At 40.2% G+C, this 22,644-nt stretch overlaps 2 protein-coding genes across 3 annotated transcripts; both read left to right on the forward strand.

Moving 5' to 3' along the window:
• Positions 1 to 2,546: 2,546 nt before the first annotated feature.
• On the forward strand, positions 2,547 to 10,712 carry LOC113035701 (dehydrogenase/reductase SDR family member 11-like). Its single transcript, XM_026191336.1, has 8 exons — positions 2,547 to 2,561; positions 4,513 to 4,657; positions 7,032 to 7,241; positions 7,460 to 7,554; positions 9,910 to 10,039; positions 10,172 to 10,264; positions 10,351 to 10,416; positions 10,523 to 10,712. The coding sequence occupies exons 1-8, from the start codon at positions 2,548 to 2,550 to the stop codon at positions 10,562 to 10,564; spliced, it is 795 nt and encodes a 264-aa protein (XP_026047121.1). The 5' UTR covers position 2,547; the 3' UTR covers positions 10,565 to 10,712.
• Positions 10,713 to 12,522: 1,810 nt separating this feature from the next.
• LOC113035700 (dehydrogenase/reductase SDR family member 11-like) lies at positions 12,523 to 17,161 on the forward strand. Of its 2 annotated transcripts, XM_026191335.1 has the most exons (7): positions 12,526 to 12,847; positions 14,371 to 14,580; positions 14,813 to 14,907; positions 15,595 to 15,724; positions 15,842 to 15,934; positions 16,018 to 16,083; positions 16,200 to 17,161. In XM_026191335.1, exons 1-7 carry the CDS (start codon positions 12,617 to 12,619, stop codon positions 16,239 to 16,241), a joined length of 867 nt encoding a protein of 288 aa, XP_026047120.1. In that variant the 5' UTR covers positions 12,526 to 12,616; the 3' UTR covers positions 16,242 to 17,161. The 2 variants fall into 2 exon arrangements, with proteins under 2 accessions (XP_026047119.1, XP_026047120.1); XM_026191334.1 differs by having other exon boundaries at positions 12,523 to 12,847; positions 16,018 to 17,161.
• Positions 17,162 to 22,644: the final 5,483 nt, after the last annotated feature.

A 22,644-nucleotide genomic window follows, 5' to 3' on the forward strand; every position in this document is an offset into this window, starting at 1 on the left:
AATAGTGATGATCTTCAGAGGTATGTTTTCTTGGGACATTTTGTGCTCTTCACGAAGAACCAGCCATGGTTTAAATTCCATACATCAGTATTGCCATGTTTATATCAGTGTTATCTTAATATGAGTAAAGTGTTTGTGTTTAAAATGCAATTAAAAGGAAAGTTCAATGAGTCACAGTAAAAAGCATGAAATAAGAGAAAATCACGACTCTGAAAATGCAGAGAGGCGCTGAGCACATATTATGATGGCACTGGCAACATCTGTTTTTTCTAGAAGCTATCAGAGAAGAGAAAGCATGTCTGTCATTTCTCCACAACTGTTCCTAAAAGAGAAATCCAATTTAAAATACTCCAACTGCTGCAACTAATACTACTGCCACAAATAATAATAAATAAAGTTAATGATAATGAGGTTTTTTCTGCTGTGTCATGCTGAGATGACACCAAGAAACTAGGCGAGCAGCCAGTTTATGTTACTCTATAACCGAATTGCAATTCATCATCCATTATAACTCTGTACACATGACTCTGTGTCAAAGTTCATTTTTATCAGTATAATAATGTAACAATGCTTAGTGTAGTTTTATTTTATTTTATATGGATCGTTTATGGAAATTTGTTTCTACCCTAACCTAATTCTAACTACCGGTAAGTAACAAAGTAACTAATTACTTTTAAAAATAAGTAATCAGTAATTAGTAACTACTTACTATTTTCAAGTAACTTGACCAACACTGCTGATAACACATGAGAACAATAAACGTATCATTTTCAGTTGAAACCCACAAATTGAACGGTAATGTACACTCGTCTTTAGGTTTTTGATAGTTCGTCACTGTTTCTACGTCTAGTTGGTTGGAATGGAGGCGAAGTCAACGGGATCCGTTCTCCCTACCTAGTGCGCGCTCCCGACGCACAGGAAACTAATTCTGTCGGGGATATCTATCTTGGCACGTCCCTCTCTTCAAACTTTTGGTGCGTGAGCTGGTTAGGGGAAGTCTGATTTTTAATAAAATCTTTATCGTTTAAAAACCATGTCTGAACCTTAAGTATAAATGTACTTGAGAAATTAAGCATTAGTAGTATTAATGAAGTATAGCAAGATATGTAAGATAATTGTAAAAATTTTAGAAAAAGAAAATGCAAAAATAAATAGAAAATATATTTATGTAATATCAATAAGTGACACATCACAAATACATGTAAATAATTAAATAAAATGGTGAACCTACTGACTCGTTGTTATTCTTAAGCTGTGGTTTTGATTACTAATTGACTGAGTTTCTTTTATTTTTTTGTGTCTCTGTCAGTATTCCAGCATCGTACATTCTGTTTTATACTTAAAATGATAAGTAGTCTTAGAGGTGGATTCTTTGTGTTTTAGTTGACTGTAGCCTCCCACATGTTTCTCTATGCTGTGTGTTTTTCTCACAGTGCTGTGTCTAGTTGGTTACTTTCGGCTTTACTTTGTGAGTTGTCTTTTCTGCTTTCCTTCGGTTTTGTTTTTCCATGTCCTGTGTTTTTAAAGTCTCGGTTTGCTTGTGTGCTCTGTTGTGTCACACTGTGTTCCAGCTCGCTTTGCTCCTAATGTGCTTCCTGCTGGCTTCTTGTGTGTTTAGTTAATGTGTAGTAATGGCATAAACAAATGCCATGTGTTTTGAAACTCTGTAACTAGACTTCATTGTTTTTTTTAATCCCCTCTCTCTCCTGCGGGTAGTTTATCCTTAAAGCTCGGGTCCTCTACCAGACCCTGGGAGTATGAAGGTGCGCTCTTCTAGGACTGTGACCTTGTCAAATAATGGACTGAATTTTTTTTTCTACTTCTTTGCTACATTTATGAAGATGATTTTAACTTGTCATTAAACAGTTTTATGAAGTTGTTATAGACATTATATTCTAAGGTATGAAATAATCAAGTAATTATTTTGGGGGGAACTTTGTTGTACTTCCCTATCTAATTGCACTTCACGGATATTTGTTAGAAAAAACTTTATGGTGTAAAACATTAAACCTTAAGTATGAAAATATCTGAAAATATATATTTCAGTATTCAAAAAGAATTGCTTAAAATAGTAATATATCTAAGTTGATAGTGAAATCCGGGGGGATAAAAATACACAAATCAGTGGTAAAATAGCTCATATATATTTCTAGTTGCGTAGCACCAGGGTACACTCAGGAGCAGGCACGTGCAGAGGGGGGGGGGGCTGGAGGGGCTTGAGCACCCGCCCCTTTCCTGATGGGTCCCCAAAGTGCCCTTTTGTTGAGGCAACTTTTAATTTATTTATTTTTTATTTAATTTTTTTTATGTGTGTGTGCGTGCGGAGTCCTGTCTGTGCCCCTCAACAATAATACATACTATTAATCACAGTTTTGCTAAATAAAAGGATCTGGCTTGCATCAGTCACATGATCACATTTAAGCAATAATCGCTCCTGACGGCAGAACGCGCTGGTTACGAGCCGGGAACGAGCTCACAAAGAGCACGCGCATTTTTTGCAGTCCGGAGCTGTAGGAGAAACACAAGTTAACTCAGAGATACAGAGTGATGCGACAAAACCAGTAAGTAGGTGTACAGCGTACACTGTAGTGTGTAGCACCCAGGAGTATTGGCTTATTACTTACACGTTGGTAAGTTGTCTTGTCGCAATTTGACGAACTGAAACAAATGAGCGTGCTTTGTTTGCAACAGCGCGACGAACACACCTGTCCTTTTATTAACTGCACAAGTAGTGCTGGTCATAGCTGCTAGCTCACTGTGTAAGGCTGTCATGGGTCTGTAGCTCTGTCACCGTTTTAGTGAACATATTTAGTTTTAAAGTAAGTTACAGAGCTTTTCCTGCCTTTCTGGGGGGGATTATTTTTTGCTAAAAAACGGTCTAATATGCATGTCCACATAATTATGCATTATTATAATATTTTAAAAAACACACGCTGTATTTTAAAAAACATACATTAAGAAGCAGATTATATTAGATTTATATTTTAAATAAGACAAAATTTGGATTTTACAGCAGTAAAATGATTGTATCTCTACAGTTTAAAAATGTAATAAGCTTTGCCCCTGCACAGAGTGGATAGTGAAACAAATGGAATCATCATAATGACATTTTTTCATATTTATTACTTCCCCCTCCTCATTGCTTTATTATTGTAGCTCTAGTAACAAATAATAATGTAAGGCTTCTGGATCAGCACCGTGATGCCCATAGTATATACAGTATTCTGAAGAAGGTCTAAAATGTCACTGTGTGTGCTTGCATGTGTTTGTTTTATGTATATGGATTTTTTTTTAATTATTACTCATGATATAACATTGTCCAGACATGCCTGGTAAAGACATGAGGAGGAAACAGTAGGAGCTGTGTGAGGCTACTAAAGGCAGTGCTATAACATTTTTCTGTCATCATTTTATTATAGATTAAGTGCAAGAGTTGTTAGGTGTGGATGATTAGATTATAGTTTATTGCAATAGCAAGTTGTGCCTTGTTCTCAGATAGACAGCAAGTGGAGAGTGATATATGAGATGATGGGATGGAAGAAAGAAGAGAAGCAAAGAGTGATTCACAGGCAGAGCCTACATTATTTCTCACAGTTTTTTGCTGCCTTATGGTTCCAAGCGCTGTCACCAATCTTTGCATTTTTTTATTATCTCATGACACTTGTTTAATCAGCTACCATCTCTGCTATGGACTTTTTAATGTCTACAGTCTCAGATCAACACAGCCCTGCCCTCAAGCACTATCAGCAGCAACCCCTCAACAGCAACATTGTACCCATCAGGTAAAACATAGGCTACGTTTGCTTTGCCTTGTCGCCACCTCACAACAGTGATATAGTATGATGCGATGCCATATTAGATTCTTGATGAATGTGTGTTGTTGTTATTCAGCCTGGTTCAATGTGCACCTTTTTAACTTTGAGCACCCGCCCCTTTAAACGTCTCTGCACGGCCCTGCTTTTTAGCGCCTCTTACTGGCAGATGAGGTGACCTGGTGGAGCAGTGGCGAGACAGTTATTATTGTGAAGAAGTTATCCAAATAAACTGTAATGCTCGTGGTCACAGAGACTTAAAACTATATGAATACATTCCCTCTTAAGCCATGCTCTTTCTTTGCCGTTGCACAGATTTTGAGTCACGGCTTCTACGTCGTATCTTTGATTTTACGGAGCAAATACGCAGTGGGAGTTACATTTGTGACAGGTCTGTCTGTTCTATTAATGGTTGATATGTTTTAACTTCAGTAAAGTGAAAGATATGCGTTACTGTCAATTAAATGTGAGTAAGGCTATGATCGGTTGAAGTACGGTATGTAATCGCAGTGACAGAACTGATGCTACTGCTTTCTACGGTTTGCAACTGATTTACGTGAACGCCGCATACGCCGAGACGTATGACGTACTGATTGTGCGACGTTTGCGGTTCGCATGTGCTTGACATTTCCAGGGCTCACTGTGCTGCAGGCTCAACGTCCCTTTCTTCATACTTGTGGTGTTTTCGTGTGTGTTGCAGTTATCGGGCTGTCATGGAGCGCTGGCGGGGCAGAGTGGCTCTGGTGTCCGGAGCCTCGGTCGGGATTGGGGCGGCTATAGCCGTAGAGTTAGTCCGGCTCGGCATGAAAGTGGTGGGCTGTGCCAGGGACGTCGGAAAGATTCAGGTTTGCTCTGATATAGAAACTCAAACTTTCTGCAAAGAGTAATTTAATGTAAATCGCACAGTAAATGTTGCTGTTTATTGTTGGCTTTATGCAGAAAATTTGCAGCCGTGTCACTTATTTGGTAAACGCTAATTGTGCTCGTTCTTGTATAGCGCTTTTCTGCTTTACACTTTAGTCGTCGGTTAAACAGCTTGCGCACAAAATGTTAATTCCAACTAACTGTCACTCATGCTACTTTCAACAGAAAGTGATATTATATGAGAAAGACAGAATATGACGACGGTTTTATGTTAAAACGGCATTTGCGCAGATTTCTTTACCTTAAGACTTTGGCCAGTGATTATTCAGATGGCAGAGATTCGAGTTGGTATAACATCTGAACACAGATCCGTAAGCTGACTGTTTATAGATGGTATGCACTGCTCTTTGTGGTGATATGCAGTGGCGGTCCTAGCCTGTTTGGCGCCCTGGGCGAACACTCCCTCTGCCACCCCCCACCCCCCCACACGCGCACTCACACTCTCTCTCACACACACACACACACACACACACACATGAAGAGAGAGAGAGAGATAGAACTTTATTAATCCCTCGGGTGGGTTCCTCTGGGAAATTCGACTTCCATATATATATATATATATATATATATATATATATATATATATATATATATACGCACACACATATATAAATACAGAGACAAATATAAATAAAATATACAAAGGGGATAAATAGAATAAATAGGAATAAAAAATAAAAATACAAGTGAATTGCACATTTCAAGTATTGAGTCTATTGCACTGTTGACTATTTACAAAAAGTATTGCACAAGGTATTGCACAGTGAGGTGAAGAGGCACTACAGCTTAGTTGTTCCCCCCTCCTTTGTCCTCCTGTTTCCCCTCCCTCTCCCCTCCAGAGAGGAGTTAAACAGTTTGATGGCGTGTGGGACAAAGGAGTTTTTAAGTCTGTTAGTTCTTGTCTTGAGAGAGTATGCATAGTATGCAAACGGCTACCAAACAGCTATCATAATTCATCATACAATGAGAACAGGACAAATCAACAATTGACAATGACTAATTAATATTTAAATCTGTAACATAATGTATTGTTTGGAGTTTGGAGTAGTCTGTTACTGTTACTATTTTTACCAATTCTTCTTGGAGCAACTGTAACCCACATAATTTCCTTAGGGATTAATAAAGTATTCTGATTCTGATTGTTTCAGGATACATAACCCGCCATTATCCAATGACACATCTGCTTACCTGTATCCTTCGTTTCTCCTCCTCTTCTTTTCTTTTCTTTTTTTCTAAACTGAGCACCTGATAGCTTTGAACTGTTCTTGTCCATCTTGGTTTTAATTTTGCACTCCAGTATGAACACCCATCCCCCAACTCGAGGATCACCACAACATAACTTAATAAACCTACACCTTAGTTCACAGATTCACTTTGTCTAGGGTTTATTTCTGGGATTTCACACAACCCAGTATTCAAATCAAGAATACATAATGGGCTTGGATTTACAGCATTATGAATGAAATGTGCTCTATTTGGAAGCAGCAGGGCTCTCCTCCCCTTTCGATGTGTTGTGTGTGAGACTTTAAATCATCAAACTGTAAATTATAAATTTTAAATTGTTATTTATCCCTTTACCCCGAGTCTTAAGTGTATATTTATTTTCTTACTCTTCTTATATTTATTGTTTGTTTACTTGCACTTTTGTAACTGGAACCTCGCCGTCTTGTCTCTCTATATACTGGACTGTATGTAGCGGAGATGACAATAAAGTTTACTTTGACTTCAGCAGCAAGCAGGCGCACCGAGGGCTCTCGCGCTCACTTTGAACGTATAGAATTTCGCAAAATCATCGGTGCAAATTATAAGTCTGTATCATAATGTCAGGCGTTTTCGTGTTTGTTGGTTTGTTTTTATTTTGGGGGTGGGTTATTAGACGCTGCTCTAGCCAGCCAGTGAATCCCCCGCTGCCCCGCCCTCTCCTTCCTTTGCCGCAAGCAGCAGGCGCAAACGGAGGGCGCCCTTACTCCCAGCAAATGGGCGATAGAAAACCGATCGGTGCCTATGCCATTCCCAATATGCGCTGGCATGATGTCGGGGCAGCATGAGCACGAGCAATTTTCTTTTTAATTTTTTGTTTGCCGATGCCCGTGATGCCGCCCCCCCACCACGATGCCGCCCCAGGTAACCGCCCGTGTTGCCCGTATCAAAAACCGCTACTGGTGATATGCAAAGTGAAACCAAAATCTATTTATTCGGACTAACTTTATATAGATCTAACATTTGAACGATTTTTGCATACATTAAACACAGATGGGATTCTGAAGTGTGTTATTGTTTCCTGTTTGGTTTCAGAAACTGGCAGCAGAGTGTCAGAGCGCCGGTCACCCTGGCGTTTTGGTGCCTTTCAAGTGTGACTTGAGCAAAGAGGAGGAGATTCTGTCCATGTTTGCAGCGATCAAAGAGCAGCACAAAGGTGTGGACGTGTGCATCAACAACGCTGGCTTGGCTCATCCAGAGCCGCTGCTAAGTGGCAAAACCAGCGGCTGGAAGAACATGATGGATGTAAGAGCTCAGATCCTGGTTTACATTGATGTGACATTCACTAGTGGTTTTCAAGTAAAACATTGAACTGAAATAACAAATGTGACAAAGGTCACCCATCAGTGATTTTACTGCTGTGGTATTGTTTAAACATTAACACTTTCAAACAGTTTTAAACAGAATTCAAAGTTGCTTAAAAACCTTTGTTGTGCAAGATTTCTCTGTTTGTTTTCTTGCAGGTGAACATCCTTGGGTTGAGTATTTGCACGCGTGAGGCGTATCAGTCAATGAAAGAGAGAAACGTGGATGATGGGCACATCATAAACATAAACAGGTGCAGTTTTATTTGCTTGTGCAAGCTTGTGAAGTGAAAAACTGTTGAATTAATAAGAACACACATATGTTTTCATGTTGGCATGTTCTCTATTCAGATTGTGAATATGATATTAATTTTGCAACTCTGCACAATTTTTTATTTTTAAATGGCCGACATTTTCTAACTTTGAAAGAAAGCTACAAGTGAAATGAGGGCAGGACTTTTACATTTTAATGAACTTCGTCACATTCAAGCAGGTAAGTTTACACAATGCTGCCTGTCGGTGCAGTTGTGCTGAGGGGTGTATTACGGATGAAGTTCAACACAGCCAGGCTTTCTTTAGGTTAGCTGGCTCAGCAAAACCTAAAGCCCCATTATGGTAGTAACGGTTGTCACAATGGTGGTTGTCAACTTTCTCTGTTGAGTGGGACTTTGTTTCATGCGCTGAGCACACTAAAAACAGGCGTTTTGTTGACAATAATGTTAAAATACGGATTAAAAATCGCTAAAGAAAAAATATAAAACCTATAGCAGCGAAATTCAACAATTGCAAATAAGACAAAAGGTTAATGCTGCAAATCTTGGGATTTTGCTCAAAGAGCGGTAAAATAAACAAATTTAAGTTTAATTAAATTATTTTATCATTGAGTTCCCTCTTGGTGCGGCCTATTGTCCCACAGGTTAACACAGGAGACATGGAAATTTCTTTATGTTGTCAATATATCAAAGGGAAACTAACTTGATTGCTTGAACAAAGACTCTTGGTGTGTGTTCTGCTGCACTTCCAGCAGAATCAAAGTTAAAAACAAATCACCAAACTAATACATGTACATTCCCACGACAATGCAATGCTTTCTTCAGTGGTTTTCATAAAGTTCAGCTTAAAAACTTGGACATATAAAACATTTTCCCCCAGCAGAGAATCTGTATTTCACTTAAAACATGCTATGAATTAAAAAAAAAGAAAAGAAAAGAAAAGAACGAAATCAGCTAAAGCATGGCGCTACCAGTCAATTTTAGATGAAAACTCAGAACACAACCTGCTCTTACTGTGCTTATTTGGCCAAGTTAGAGAGAAAATTGTGCCTTTATGCTCAAGCCTCAGTTTGCTAAGCCATTAATCTGGCTTCATAGAAAACCCCTCTGGCACCCTTTTCAATGAGGAATATTCTCCAGTTATCCAGAAACCTTGACTCGGATGAATTTATTACATTGGAAAAGCCTGTTTTTTAACGTTTGAGTCTAAGGTTTATTTTAAGCACCTGACTGCTCTTTTTTTGCTTCTCATCCATAAACTCTCTCCATAATCTTTTGCGTGACTCTTGTGTTGGTGGTTAAAGAGGTTTGCCGTGTTAGAGTCTGAGGTGGAGATCGGTTTCCTGCATAATTTGCAGAGCACAGTTTTCTGGTCCATGTCAGACTTTTCATAACCAAACCATATCCATGCTACAGAGCTAGCCCCTCGTTTAGAAATAAGGTCCTCAATTTGTTTTGAGTGGTCTTTCTGTTTGTCATCATTTCAGTTTATTTTGAAACATCTCAACAGGATCTTGAGCTTTATTGTAAAAGGTTTATGTGGAAAATAAACAAGCGGATGACGGAGCCACACACTGGGTTTACCGTCGTAGCTGCTAATGACAACATGTAAAAACAGTCACTTGTCCGTCCGTAGTGTGGTTATTTTAAATATAAGAGAAAGAGAGATTTTTAAGAAATTAATATAACCACTACAGTGACCATCAAAACGATGAAAAAATATGGTCGTAAACAGTTTATTTTGTGACACCATGAAACAAATGATAGCGTAATATGAAAAGATAGACTTTTTCATATCGTCTTCCGATATATATCGTTATATCGGACAGCCCTAACACCGAAGTGATTTCTGTTTTCTGTAGGGATCGGACCTTTTTTGCACTGAAACAGCCATCACTTTGCTTTGACAAAATGCCTGTTATTACAACATTTAGAAATTTGCAAAATAACTGAGTCCAGATTTTAAAGACCTCATTGAGGTCAGTGTTTATTCATCTGCAGGATAAACCATCAAAAAAAATGTCAGACAGTATTTAAAATGTTCATAAAACTGTCCTAAATAAAGTGACATCTCCAGTTATTTTGGCCAACCAGAACCCAAACTAATATGAAAGCTGAAGGAAAATCCAGACTGGAGATCAGTATCAAACTATCAAATCCAGATTTTGGACTTAAGCAATTTTTGTGAGTATAAACCAGTTTTTGCAGCTCTGGACCTCAGCTTCTGTGTGCCACAGAAGTTCTTGCATCATTCAGTCAGACTTGCCTTTTAAAAGAAGAACTTTTAATGTTATTTCTGCTTACCTGCTCAGGTTTGTAATCTGTTTGATGTTGCAGTATGTCCGGTCATCGTGTACTTCCCAATGCAACTACACATTTCTACACCGCCACCAAGTTTGCTGTAACCGCTCTGACTGAGGGCCTGAGGCAAGAACTGCGTGCAGAAAAAACTCATATCCGAGCCACGGTAAGGCTTTAAAATATACCATAACCAGCTCATAAAGTGCTAGTATAATTCATAATGCTAGTAACAGTTGCTATGAGACGCATACACAGTACGTACAGGAGTTCCCTCATGATTTTTTTTTTTTTCTTGCAGAGCATTTCTCCTGGTTTAGTGGAGACTGAATTTGGTCCACGGCTCTTCAAAGACGATCCTGATAAGGCTGCTGGTCTATACTCAGAATATAAGGTAAAGGGATCATTCCTATAATTAAAGTATCGTTGATATGATTACTCAAGTAAAGAGTATTCAGTCACTTTTCACTTCTCTCACAGCCTCTGGAAGCAAAAGATGTTGCCAGTTCTGTTGTATATGTGCTCAGTGCCCCTCCTCATGTTCAGGTTTGTGCTTTGCTCTTGTTTTTATGCTTTTTATTGTGTCTTATTAAGACTTTCCTGTTTAACTTTGACTCATAATAAGACAACGTTCACGTAACTTTTGTTTCAGATTGGAGACATTCAGATGCGAGGGACAGAGCAGGTGTCTTAGAGCTGCACCACAAGACCCTCTCAAATTATACAATGACAGATTTCACTTCTTTACAACATTTTAAAAGATAATGACTTGATACGATCATGAAACAATTTTATGGTGTTGTGTTTTTTTTCACAAATGTATAAAATAAAAAACAATCTTCAGGGGAAATTTGTTGCATTTCTTTTTTCTTTCTTTTTTTCCTTTCTTTTTTTAAATTGCATTAAGGGAAGTCTGATTTTTAATAAAATCTTTATCGTTTAAAAACCATGTCTGAACCTTAAGTATAAATGTACTTGAGAAATTAAGCATTAGTAGTATTAATGAAGTATAGCAAGATATGTAAGATAATTGTAAAAATTTTAGAAAAAGAAAATGCAAAAATAAATAGAAAATATATTTATGTAATATCAATAAGTGACACATCACAAATACATGTAAATAATTAAATAAAATGGTGAACCTACTGACTCGTTGTTATTCTTAAGCTGTGGTTTTGATTACTAATTGACTGAGTTTCTTTTATTTTTTTGTGTCTCTGTCAGTATTCCAGCATCGTACATTCTGTTTTATACTTAAAATGATAAGTAGTCTTAGAGGTGGATTCTTTGTGTTTTAGTTGACTGTAGCCTCCCACATGTTTCTCTATGCTGTGTGTTTTTCTCACAGTGCTGTGTCTAGTTGGTTACTTTCGGCTTTACTTTGTGAGTTGTCTTTTCTGCTTTCCTTCGGTTTTGTTTTTCCATGTCCTGTGTTTTTAAAGTCTCGGTTTGCTTGTGTGCTCTGTTGTGTCACACTGTGTTCCAGCTCGCTTTGCTCCTAATGTGCTTCCTGCTGGCTTCTTGTGTGTTTAGTTAATGTGTAGTAATGGCATAAACAAATGCCATGTGTTTTGAAACTCTGTAACTAGACTTCATTGTTTTTTTTAATCCCCTCTCTCTCCTGCGGGTAGTTTATCCTTAAAGCTCGGGTCCTCTACCAGACCCTGGGAGTATGAAGGTGCGCTCTTCTAGGACTGTGTTCTTCTGAACAGAGGTCTGATATTGTTCCTGGGATCTGCTGGAGTTTCCCACTCTCACATACATTAATCACATAATTTCAGTTTCTGTGAGACACCTGCACAACTCTTCTGAGTTTCCTCAGTATCCACTCTTTTTTGCAGTGCATTTTCTCTGGTTTATTGGAGACTGAATTTGCTCCATGACTCTACAAGGACACTCCCGATAAAGCAGGTGCAAGCGACAGAGCAGCCCTTATAGAACTACACCATGTGACCTTGTCAAATAATGGAGTGAATTTTTTTTTTTATACTTCTTTGCTACATTTATGAAGATGATTTTAACTTGTCATTAAACAGTTTTATGAAGTTGTTATAGACATTATATACTAAGGTATGAAATAATCAAGTAATTGTTTTGGGGGGAACTTTGTTGTACTTCCCTATCTAATTGCACTTCACGGATATTTGTTAGAAAAACTTTATGGTGTAAAACATTAAACCTTAAGTATGAAAATATCTCAAATTATATATTTCAGTATTCAAAAAGAATTGCTTAACATAGTAATATATTTAAGATAAAAAATACATAAATCAGTGGTAAAATAGCTCATATATATTTCTATAATGTCCATTCCACATTACTAATACCTGCAAATAAGTGAACAAACCAATCCTAAAAATATTTGCATAAATCTATCCATGTATTTATCGTTATATAAACTCAACTTTTCCTGTGTCCGTTTAGAAGCACATTAGATGGTGCAAAGGAATGTATAGCCAGTACTGAAATAAATACTAATACTAGATGTGACTCTTAAATTTAAGTCGGAGTTTTACTTGCTTTTGATCAGTTTGTGCAATCTGAATTCCCTTGAAGTATTTAATTACAACAACAGAGCTGATTGATCTGTTTTCCTATGTTTGCACCTGATTTTAATGCAGCACACAAACCTGTTTTAGAGCGTGGGGCGTAGCGTGGCACCAGGGTACACTCAGGAGGAGGAGGAATTCTGCTGTGCCAATGTGCTGCAGCCTCGGTGTCAGTTATGTTTGAGATGTTTATATAAATGCTTTATATCACAGGACACTCGTCACTCACGCTCTTTATACTTGTGATTCTTTCCTTGTTCTTTCGTGCGTGTCTGAACACCGGCGTCCGGGCTGTGATGGAGCGCTGGCGGGGCAGAGTGGCTTTGGTGACCGGAGCCTCGGTCGGGATTGGGGCGGCTATAGCTGTAGAGCTGGCACGGCTCGGAATGAAAGTGGTGGGCTGCGCCAGGGACGTCGGAAAAATACAGGTTTGCAGTTTCTGCGGGGAGTAATTTAATGTAAAGTGACTCTGTCACGAAGTATTGGTTGATATCTAATGCTATGAGGATCATTTTTCAGCAGAGTTAGATGTATTTTTCTCATAAACCTATGTGTTGATTGTGCAATTCACAGTTTGTGTCACACCTCAAAACCACAGAAATGTAGAAAATGTCTTTGGCAGGCATCACTGCATAATCATGTGCCTGCTGTATAGTATACTCTTTGTGAGCTGTTCACAAAGAGCCTCAAGCAAAAATTTATTTGTATTGCACTGCTGCACGTAAGTATTTGAACACTTGGAAATCAGCAAGAATTCTGAATGGTGACCTCATTCATCCTGTCCCCTTAGCAGAAAAGCATGATGTTTCCACCCCCAAATCTTCACAGTAGGGATGGTGTTCTTGGGATGCAACTCATCCTTCTTTTTCCTCTGCAAGTGAAGTTTAGACCAAAAAGTTCTATTTTGGTCTCATCTGACCACATGACTTTCTCCCACACCTCCTCTGGATCATCCAGATCGTCACTGTCAAACTTCAGACGGGCCTGGACATGTGATGACTTGAGCTGGGTAACCTTCCGTGCAATGCATGATTTGAGACCACGTGTTCTACTGACAGTGACCTCTAAAACTGTGGTCCCAGCTCTCTTCATTACATTAACCAGCTCCTCCTGTGTAGTTGAGGGCTGATTCCTCACCTTTCTTATCATCAGTGATACCCCATGAAGTGAGATCTTGTATGGAGGCCCAGTCCAAGGGAGACAGTCGTCTTTAGCCTCTTCCGTTTTCTAACAATTGCTGCTTGGCAATTGCCCCGTAGCCCTTTCCTGCCTTGTGGAGGTCCACAATTTTATCTCTGATTTCTTTTGACAGCTCTGTGGTCTTGCCCATGGAGGCAGTTGGAGTCTGACTGGCTGTAGGGTGGACAGGTGTCTTTAAAAAGCTCAGACAGGTGCTACTAATTTAGATTAATAAGTGGAGTAGACGTGGACTTTTTAAAGGCATAGTAACAGGTCTTTGAGAGCCAGAATTCTTGCTTCTTTGAAAATCATACAATGTGATTTCCTGAATTGTGTTTTAAATGCTGTATCTCACGGAGGGAATGCACCTACAATGTGAATATCAGACCACTCCATGATTTCTAAGTGGGAGAACTTGCAAAATCGCAGGGTTTTCAAATACTTATGTTCCTCACTGTAAATGTTTAAATGGTAGATTGAAACACAGAGCAAACACACAAAGGGAATCCTGAAGTTTGTCATCTTTTCAGACAGAATATGACGGCAGCTTTATGTTAAAACGGCATTTGTGCAGCTTTTTTTCCCTTTAAGACTTTGGTTAATGATTCTTCAGTTGACTTCAATCTGTAAACTTAGAGGTGATATGCAAAGTGAAAACTTAAATCTACTTATTTACACTAAGTTTATATAAATCTAAATTGTGAACGATTTTTACATACATTAAACACACATGGGATTCTGAAGTCTGTTTTTGTTTCCTGCTTGGTTTCAGAAACTGGCAGCAGAGTGTCAGAGTGCCGGCCACTCTGGTGTTCTGGTGCCTTTCAAGTGTGATTTGACCAACGAAGAGGAGATTCTGTCCATGTTTGCAGCGATCAAAGAGCAGCACAGAGGCGTGGACGTGTGCATCAACAACGCCGGCTTGGCTCACCCAGAGCCGCTGCTAAGTGGCAAAACCAGCGGCTGGAAGAACATGATGGATGTAAGAGCTCAGTGTTATCTCCTGGATTGGTCTGCAGCGATGTTTGTGATTTCTTTCAAAGTAACATCAAGGGTGTCCCAGCAGAACAATACATTAAAATAATAAATGTAACCTATCAGTGCTTTTAATGTTGCACCTGAGTAAGAATTAACACTGTGGGTTAATTTACACTTGTGCACAAGAAGAAATGATTAAATGTAAAGTTTTTTTTCTTCTTCTCGGTCTCTTGCAGGTGAACGTTTTTGGATTGAGTATCTGCGCGCGTGAAGCATATCAGTCAATGAAAGAGAGACATGTTGACGATGGGCACATCATAAACATAAACAGGTGCATTTTTATTTGCTGATGTACAATGACGAGCCCGCATGTCGCATACACTGTTGGTTTCATCTACACATAGTTATAATACAACATTCCTGCTACATTAACAATGATAGAAAAACTTACTGTTACGGTTTTAGAATCGTGAAGAGATGCATCCAAATGCAGGATGCAGAGAGGCAGAGGGCAGGAACCAAAGATGCCTCATTTATTCTTAGCCAGCACACAGTCCATAAGAAAAAGTGTCAGGGATAAGAGCTGAGCTAAATCAGAAAAAAGTGATTTAGTTAATCTGTTGATTTATTAAATGATAACTATACCTGAGAAATATGAAAGAAAGCAAAATCTAAGCTGATGATAAAATCACAGAAAACCAAACAGGAATTATGGCTAGAAAATGAAACCCTGAAGGACCAACAACAGAACAGTAAACAGCCAAGAGAATCCAAAAACCTCTTGGCCCACATGGAACACACAGAAAAAATGTCTGCGCTGGAAAAGGTGCACAGCTCAGGAATTATCATTATCAAATCATCAAAACAAAATGATTGTTACAGACCTGATACAGCTCTGTGGTGGGCCACAGATTTTCTTGAATCAATCAGACATGGCTTTAAAGGAATAACTTAAAGATCAATACATGTTGTTTAATGCCCATCTGTGTAAAAGCTAACAAATTGCCTGCTGTTTTAGTGAATGTGGACATCATGTGATTCCCCTTGCTGATGTACATTTCTACACCGCCACCAAGTTTGCTGTAACCGCTCTGACTGAGGGCTTAAGGCAGGAGCTCCGTGCAGAAAACACCCATATCCGAGCCACAGTAAGGCTTTAAAACATTGTAACCAGCTCCAAGGCTGCCTTTACCACCAATATAAGCTTCTATGACACACATGCACAATGCTTCCTGAAGTTCTTTTCAGTATCTACTCTTTTGCAGAGCATTTCTCCCAGCTTAGTGAAGACTGAATTTCCTTTGCGGCTCTATAGCAACAATCCAGATATAAAAGCCAGAGCTTTCTCTGCATATAAGGTAAGATTATTATTTCGGCAGTTCATGTACTATTTAGATGATTACTCGGATTAAAAAAAAAAAAATTTTCATTTCTCTTGCAGCCTTTGGAAGCAAAAGACGTTGTCAACGCTGTTATATACGTGCTCGGTGCCCCTCCTCATGTTCTGGTTTGTGATTTACTGTTGTTTTCATTTTCTTTTAATTGTGACTTATTTAACTTTTTTTGTTTTCTTGTATTATGTGGTGTTATAAAAAGGTAACATTAACATAACTTTTCTTTCAGATTGGAGAGGTTCAGATGTTAGCAACAGAGCAGAAGTCTTAGAGTTGCACCACGAGACGCTCCTGAATTAATAAGACCAATTCTTCTCCTTTATGAAACTGACGACCAGCATTGGGTGTAACATGCTGCTGTAATCAGATTACGGTACATTTTTCAGTAATACAACACAGTTGTAACAATTATAGCACTACTGGCCTTTTAAAGGTTCTTCCAATCATCTGGAGGATGGCCAAATAGAAAGAAAAAACTGTTAATCATGTCTTGCTGTTGCTCTATAACCAGCTGATTTTAGTTCGTGTGTAAGCAGCAGGAAAATTGTAAAATGGGAATCAACTTCTGAGGAGTAAAAATAAGGACATTACTTGTATTTCTTGTTTTGCATGAATTGACAAGAGCACAATGGTAAAAGCACAAACTGCATCCATGATGGAAGCAACTGCATTATACAACTAACTCAACATTAGCTCTTTGCAAATATCTGCACACACACCATGCAAACACAAGGCTAGTTAAAAGCCCAGAGAGATATTAAAGCTGAGTATATGCTAACCCCTGCCCAGCAGCCAGAGCCTCATCTTAAACATCTAACAAATGCAGTGATGAGGTTGGAGGTTCCATTTCTACCCACTCTACCTGTTTCTACAGTGTAATCACAGTGGCAGTCTTTTTTTAAACAGTGTTAGAGCTGGTTTTCAGCGTTTAGAATTAAACGCTAAAAGAAATGCGTATCCACGTAAGTTAGGGATTTGTGTCAGTGTGTGGGGCTATAGCTTAAGGTCATGTTGTTCTTGCTAATTATATGATAGTGTACTTCAGGGAATCTTACAGAGTAGCATCTCACAGGTAATGTGAGTAATGACTGAAACACAGGGGACAGTTTATGATCTGGTCCTTATATAACTTTATGATGTTTGTTCTGAATAATTTCACTAACTTATCTAATAAAATGGTGTTCAAGGAAACTTTGTTGCACTCTGTTATTTTTTTTATTAGAAAATTATGTATCTACATAATTATTATGTATTATTTAAAGGAAATTAAATTTATACATTGTATGGCACAGAAAGGGCTGAAAAATAGCTGAAATATTTGGATACCGTTAATGAATAACATACTACTAATACATGTGAAAGTAAATGTAAAAAGTCCTGAGAATGTTAATGTTATGTTATGTTATTTAAACATATTGAATTTCCCAGAACACACAAACTGAGTGAAGTGACAGAAATGTCTATGTGGCGGCCACAGTAAGAGCTGTTTGAATTCAAAGGGGCGTTCCTCCTTTGGCATTTGATCCATGGCATCCTTTATGAAACGAGAGAAGATAAAGCCATCAACACTCGTTCATGAAAATGATCAACATAATTAACTGCTGTAATAAAATATAAATTTTGTTAAAGTGTTGCCTGAAAAACAATCACCAGCCACTTTATTAGATACAGCTTGCTATTACAAAGTTGGACCCCTTTTGCCTTCAGATCGGCTTAAACTCTAAATGGCAGAGTCAACAAGGTGCTGGAAACACTCCTACTAAGATTTTGGTCACACAGTTGCTGCAGATTTTTTAGATGCACATCCGTAATGTGAATCTTTTAAGTTCCCACATCCCGTTGGATTGAAATCTGGTGACTCTGGACTTCATTTGAGTGCAGCGAAGTCAAAACAGAAAATTACCAGGACATTTTCTGTTTTTCTACGTAATTCTTTTTTACAGCGTGGTTTAAATATTAATTCGATTTTATATTTGTTTTTATACTCTGTCACACTCTGCTGACATTTGTGAGCTACTAGACCTTAATGAGCGATTTCTTTAACATATCACTGACCCCATCTAGGAAGCATAATCTGTTGTGAATCCATTTAATCCGCTTTTGTGCACATGACAGTAACCATGGTGCCCTGAAGAGATGGCAACAACAAGACAACCCCTGTAAATGAAATGGTTTTGCAAACAGTTTTACCAGAGGCCATTGCTCTCTTCTGATCCCTCCTGGATGATTTTTCTCTAGTTTTGCTTTTTGCTTGTGTATTTGTCACTGTTGGGAGCATGAAACAGCAAATCCTGTCCATTCAGGTTAGACAGATTTAGCCCAGCTCCCTCAGGTTGCTGCACCCATACATGCACAGTCTCAACAGTGTTATAGAGAATATCTTTGCTGTTCTGCTATTTTAGCAGTACCATGATAAATGGTATGCATGGGCATGACTGACTGTGTTGTTTTACAAAAAAATAAAAAGGAAAATACGAATCTTAATCTTCAGTGTCAAAGAGCAGATCAATTATATCTTTGTCAGCTAAAGTCAGCTAAAGTAATCTGAATAACTGATATCTGACATGTCCAGTTTATATATGAAGAAACCTTTTCTTCTTAAAGTCAGAATAGATTGGTGTCCCAAGCAATAGAAATGCCTTAAAAGATAGCAGAAGCCACAACAGAGTCATAGAATTTCTTCAGGAGTGGGCCCTCCACTCCAAACGACCTGAGTCTCCGCAGCAGGTACAGCCTGCTCTGCCCTTTCCTGTAGAGGGCGTCTGAGTTATGAGTCCAGTCCAGTCTATTGTTCAGATGAACACCAAGGTACCTGTAGCTGTCCACAGCCTCAATGTCCATACCTTGGATGTTCAGTGGTTGCAGTGGAGAATGCTTGTGCCTGCGGAAGTCTACCACCAGCTCCTTGGTTTTACTGGCGTTGATCTGGAGGTAGTTCAGCTGGCACCAGTCCACAAAGTCTTGGGTCAGACCTCTGTACTCCTTGTCGTCCCCATCAGTGATGAGGCCGACTATTGCAGAGTCATCAGAGAACTTCTGCAGGAAGCACTGGGTGGAATTGTGGGAGAAGTCTGCAGTGTAGATGGTGAAGAGGAACGGAGCCAGAACCGTTCCCTGTGGGGCCCCCGTACTGCAGACGACCCTGTCCGACACACAGCCCTGAGTCCTCACATACTGTGGTCGGTCGGTGAGGTAGTCCAGGATCCAGGTAGTGAGGTGATGGTCCACTCCAGAGTTCACCAGCTTGTCCTTTAGAACCGAGGGAAGAATGGTGTTGAAGGCACTGGAGAAATCAAAGAACATGATTCTCACAGTGCTTCCAGGTGAGCGAGGGAACGATGTAGGAGGTAAATGACGGCATCATCCGCTCCAATGCCAGGCTGGTAGGCAAACTGAAGTGGGTCCAGTGATGAGCTTATTAGGCGCCGAAGCTGAGCCAGGACCAACCGCTCCAGGGTCTTCATCAGGTGGGATGTCAGAGCCACCGGCCTGTAGCTGTTGAGGTCCTTGGGGCGTGAAGTCTTTGGCACTGGTACAACACAGGAGGTTTTCCAGAGCTGTGGGACTCTTCCCAACCTCAGGCTCAGGTTGAAGAGGTGCTCCATCACCCCACACAGTTGGTCCACGCAGGACCTGACGACCCTCGAGCTGATGCCATCTGGACCCGCTGCCTTCTTGCCATTAATCCTCCTCAGTTCCCTCCTAACCTGGGTGGTTGAGAGAGACAGGCTGGAGCCTTGTGTTGAGTGTGTATTGGATGCTGTTGTTGGGGGTGGGGGGGAGTGAGCAGGGTGAATAGAGGAGGTGTGAAGTGTCTGAGGTGGAACAGCAGCAGTGGGGGTGGGTGAGTCTGCAGCCGATGTTGCAGACTGCCTCATGGCTGAATCAAATCTGTTGAAGAAATGATTCAGTTCATTTGCCCATCTCACATCCCTCCCAGGCAGAGAGTTCTGCTGTTTGTGGCCCGAGATGGTTCTGAGGCCTCTCCAGACTTCACCAACGTTGTTTTGTTGAAGCTGGTTCTCCATCTTCTGCCTGTAGCTCTCCTTCCCATTCCTTATCAGTCCCCTCAGCTCTCTCTGCACCCTTTTCAACTCCTCTTTGTCTCTGGATTTGAAGGCCCTCCTCTTCTGCTTGAGGACGGTTTTAATTTCTGGGGTAATCCAAGGTTTGTTGTTGGAGAAACACCGTACAGTCCTGGTAGGTACAGTGTTATCCACACAGAAGTTTATATAGTCAGTAATGCATGTAGTAAGGCTGTCGATGTCCTCACCGTGGTCATCACAAATCACCTCCCACACAGTCGACTCAAAACAATCCTTAAGAGCCTCCTCGCTCTCCTCTGACCATCTCTGTACTGTGCGGGTGGCTGGTGGCTCCCTGCGCACTAAGGGCTCATACACAGGGACAAGGTGCACCAGGTTGTGATCAGATCTGCCCAGGGGAGGGAGAGGTGATGAACTGTATGCCTCTTCTGCATTGGCATACAGTAAGTCCAGTGTTTTATTGACTCTGGTTGGGCAGGTCACATACTGGGTGAAGGTGGGCAGTGTGGAGTCCAGTGAGGCATGATTGAAGTCCCCTGATATTATGAGAAGGGCTCTCGGTGATTGTGTTTGCAGTCTGCTGACCACAGAGTGGAGAGAGTCACAGGCTGCATCCGCGTTGGCCGAGGGGGGGACATACGCTGTTATCGCGATAACATGCGAGAACTCCCGGGGCAGGTAGTACGGACGCATGCTAACGGCTAACAGCTCAATGTCTCTGCTGCAGAGTTGCTCTTTTACAGTGATGTGCCCAGGGTTACACCATCTGTCGTTCACAAAAACTGCCAGTCCCCCTCCTTTCCTCTTACCGCTGTCTCTGGTCCTGTCCGCTCGCAGCAGCTGGAATCCCGGTAGTGTCACGCTTGTGTCCGGAGTTAGCGATGTTAGCCACGACTCCGTTAGCATCATGATGCTACATTGCCGGTACTCCCTCTGTGACCAGGTTAGCGACATGAGCTCATCCATCTTATTGGGCAAAGATCTTACGTTTCCAATAATTACAGAAGGAAGAGATGGTCGATAACGTCTCCTTCTCGGGCGACGGCGCTCCTTCCCAGCACGACACCCCCGTCTTTTCCTCCTCAGCTCGCTGGGAATATCGGGTCTGTCCGCCGGCAGTGCCGCTGCAGGACTCAGCGCTAACAGCTGATCCTTACTGTAAACAAAGGATCTCTGCTCTGGGTCCCCAGACACGGGTGAAAAAAGTAGAAATAAACTGAGAAAAACGACCAGGACTAGCACAAAACGGTAGAACATGGTTGCAGAGTCTAATTACTAATACGTTAGTTATAAAAAAAAATTACGAGAAAAGGAATTGAACGTGTATTAATGATGTACAGAATTCAGATAGAGGTAACTGGCAGTTAGAGTCCAATGGCCCATCACTTCTAAATACAAACAAAAGTAGTTGAATACTCAAATGCCCATAAAGAACCCATAACGTTTGTAAACCACATAGCAAGTAACTTTAAACCATCTTAATCTAAACTACATAATAAAGACAATCCCACAACATAGCCCAGAGTTCATATAAGGTCTACAAATAAAAGTAGGTGCCCTGTTTTAAACACGTTGGAAGGGTACCTTTCACCCTTCTGATGAGAGGCCTCGGGCCGTGACACACGGAATGCTCTGCTTTTTTAGGATCATATATTAAGACCTAAAAAATAATAAGATTGTTTTAAAAATTCATTGCAGCCAGAAGGAAAAAAATCAAGGGAAAATGTTTGAACTAAGAATCAACCTTTTATACTACACTGCTTTAAAAACAAATACAATAAATACTGTGACTTCTGAGTGCTTTTCCAAGAAATGTTGGAAATGGAATGTTTTCTAAGAAGGAACCGACCAATAGGATTTTATACCCATTTATTACTTATCATCAACATGACCTGCTCAAGCGCAGGCCTCACTCAGGAGTGGGAGGGCCCACTCCTGAAGACCTTCTATGACTCTGTTGTGGCTTCTGCTATCTTTTATGGTGTGGTCTGCTGGGGCGGCAGCATCTCTGCTGGGGACAGGAAGAGACTGAACAGGGTGATCCGAAGGGCCAGCTCTGTTCTAGGATGCCCTCTGGACCCAGTGGAGGTGGTGAGTGACAGGAGAACGGCGGCTAAGCTGTCATCCCTGTTGGACAACGTCTCCCACCCCATGCAGCAGACTGTGACAGCACTGAGCAGCTCCTTCAGTGGGAGACTGCGGCACCCACGGTGTGGGACGGAGAGATTTCGCAGGTCTTTCCTCCCCACTGCTGTCAGACTCCATAATAAAGACTTTAACTGATCAAGCACACACATCCATACATATGCAATAATACTAAGTGCAATAATCCTTTCTGTCATCGTTGTATTTTTACTCAGTTGTATATAGAATTTGTATTTGTATTCTATTTTTATCTTATTGTATATTTATTTTATTTTATTCTACTGTATATAGTATTTTATTTTATTCTATTCTGTACAGTTGTGTACTGTATTTATTCTTATTGTATTCTAATTTTTGCCTCATAACTTTTGCACTGTCCACTTCCTGCTGTGACAAAACAAATTTCCCACGTGTGGGACTAATAAAGGTTATCTTATCTTATCTTATCTTATCTTATCTCAGGACTCTGGTGTGTTTGCGTCT

This window comes from Astatotilapia calliptera, chromosome 14 (genome assembly GCF_900246225.1).
Source record: "Astatotilapia calliptera chromosome 14, fAstCal1.2, whole genome shotgun sequence".
NCBI classification, from domain to species: domain Eukaryota; kingdom Metazoa; phylum Chordata; class Actinopteri; order Cichliformes; family Cichlidae; genus Astatotilapia; species Astatotilapia calliptera.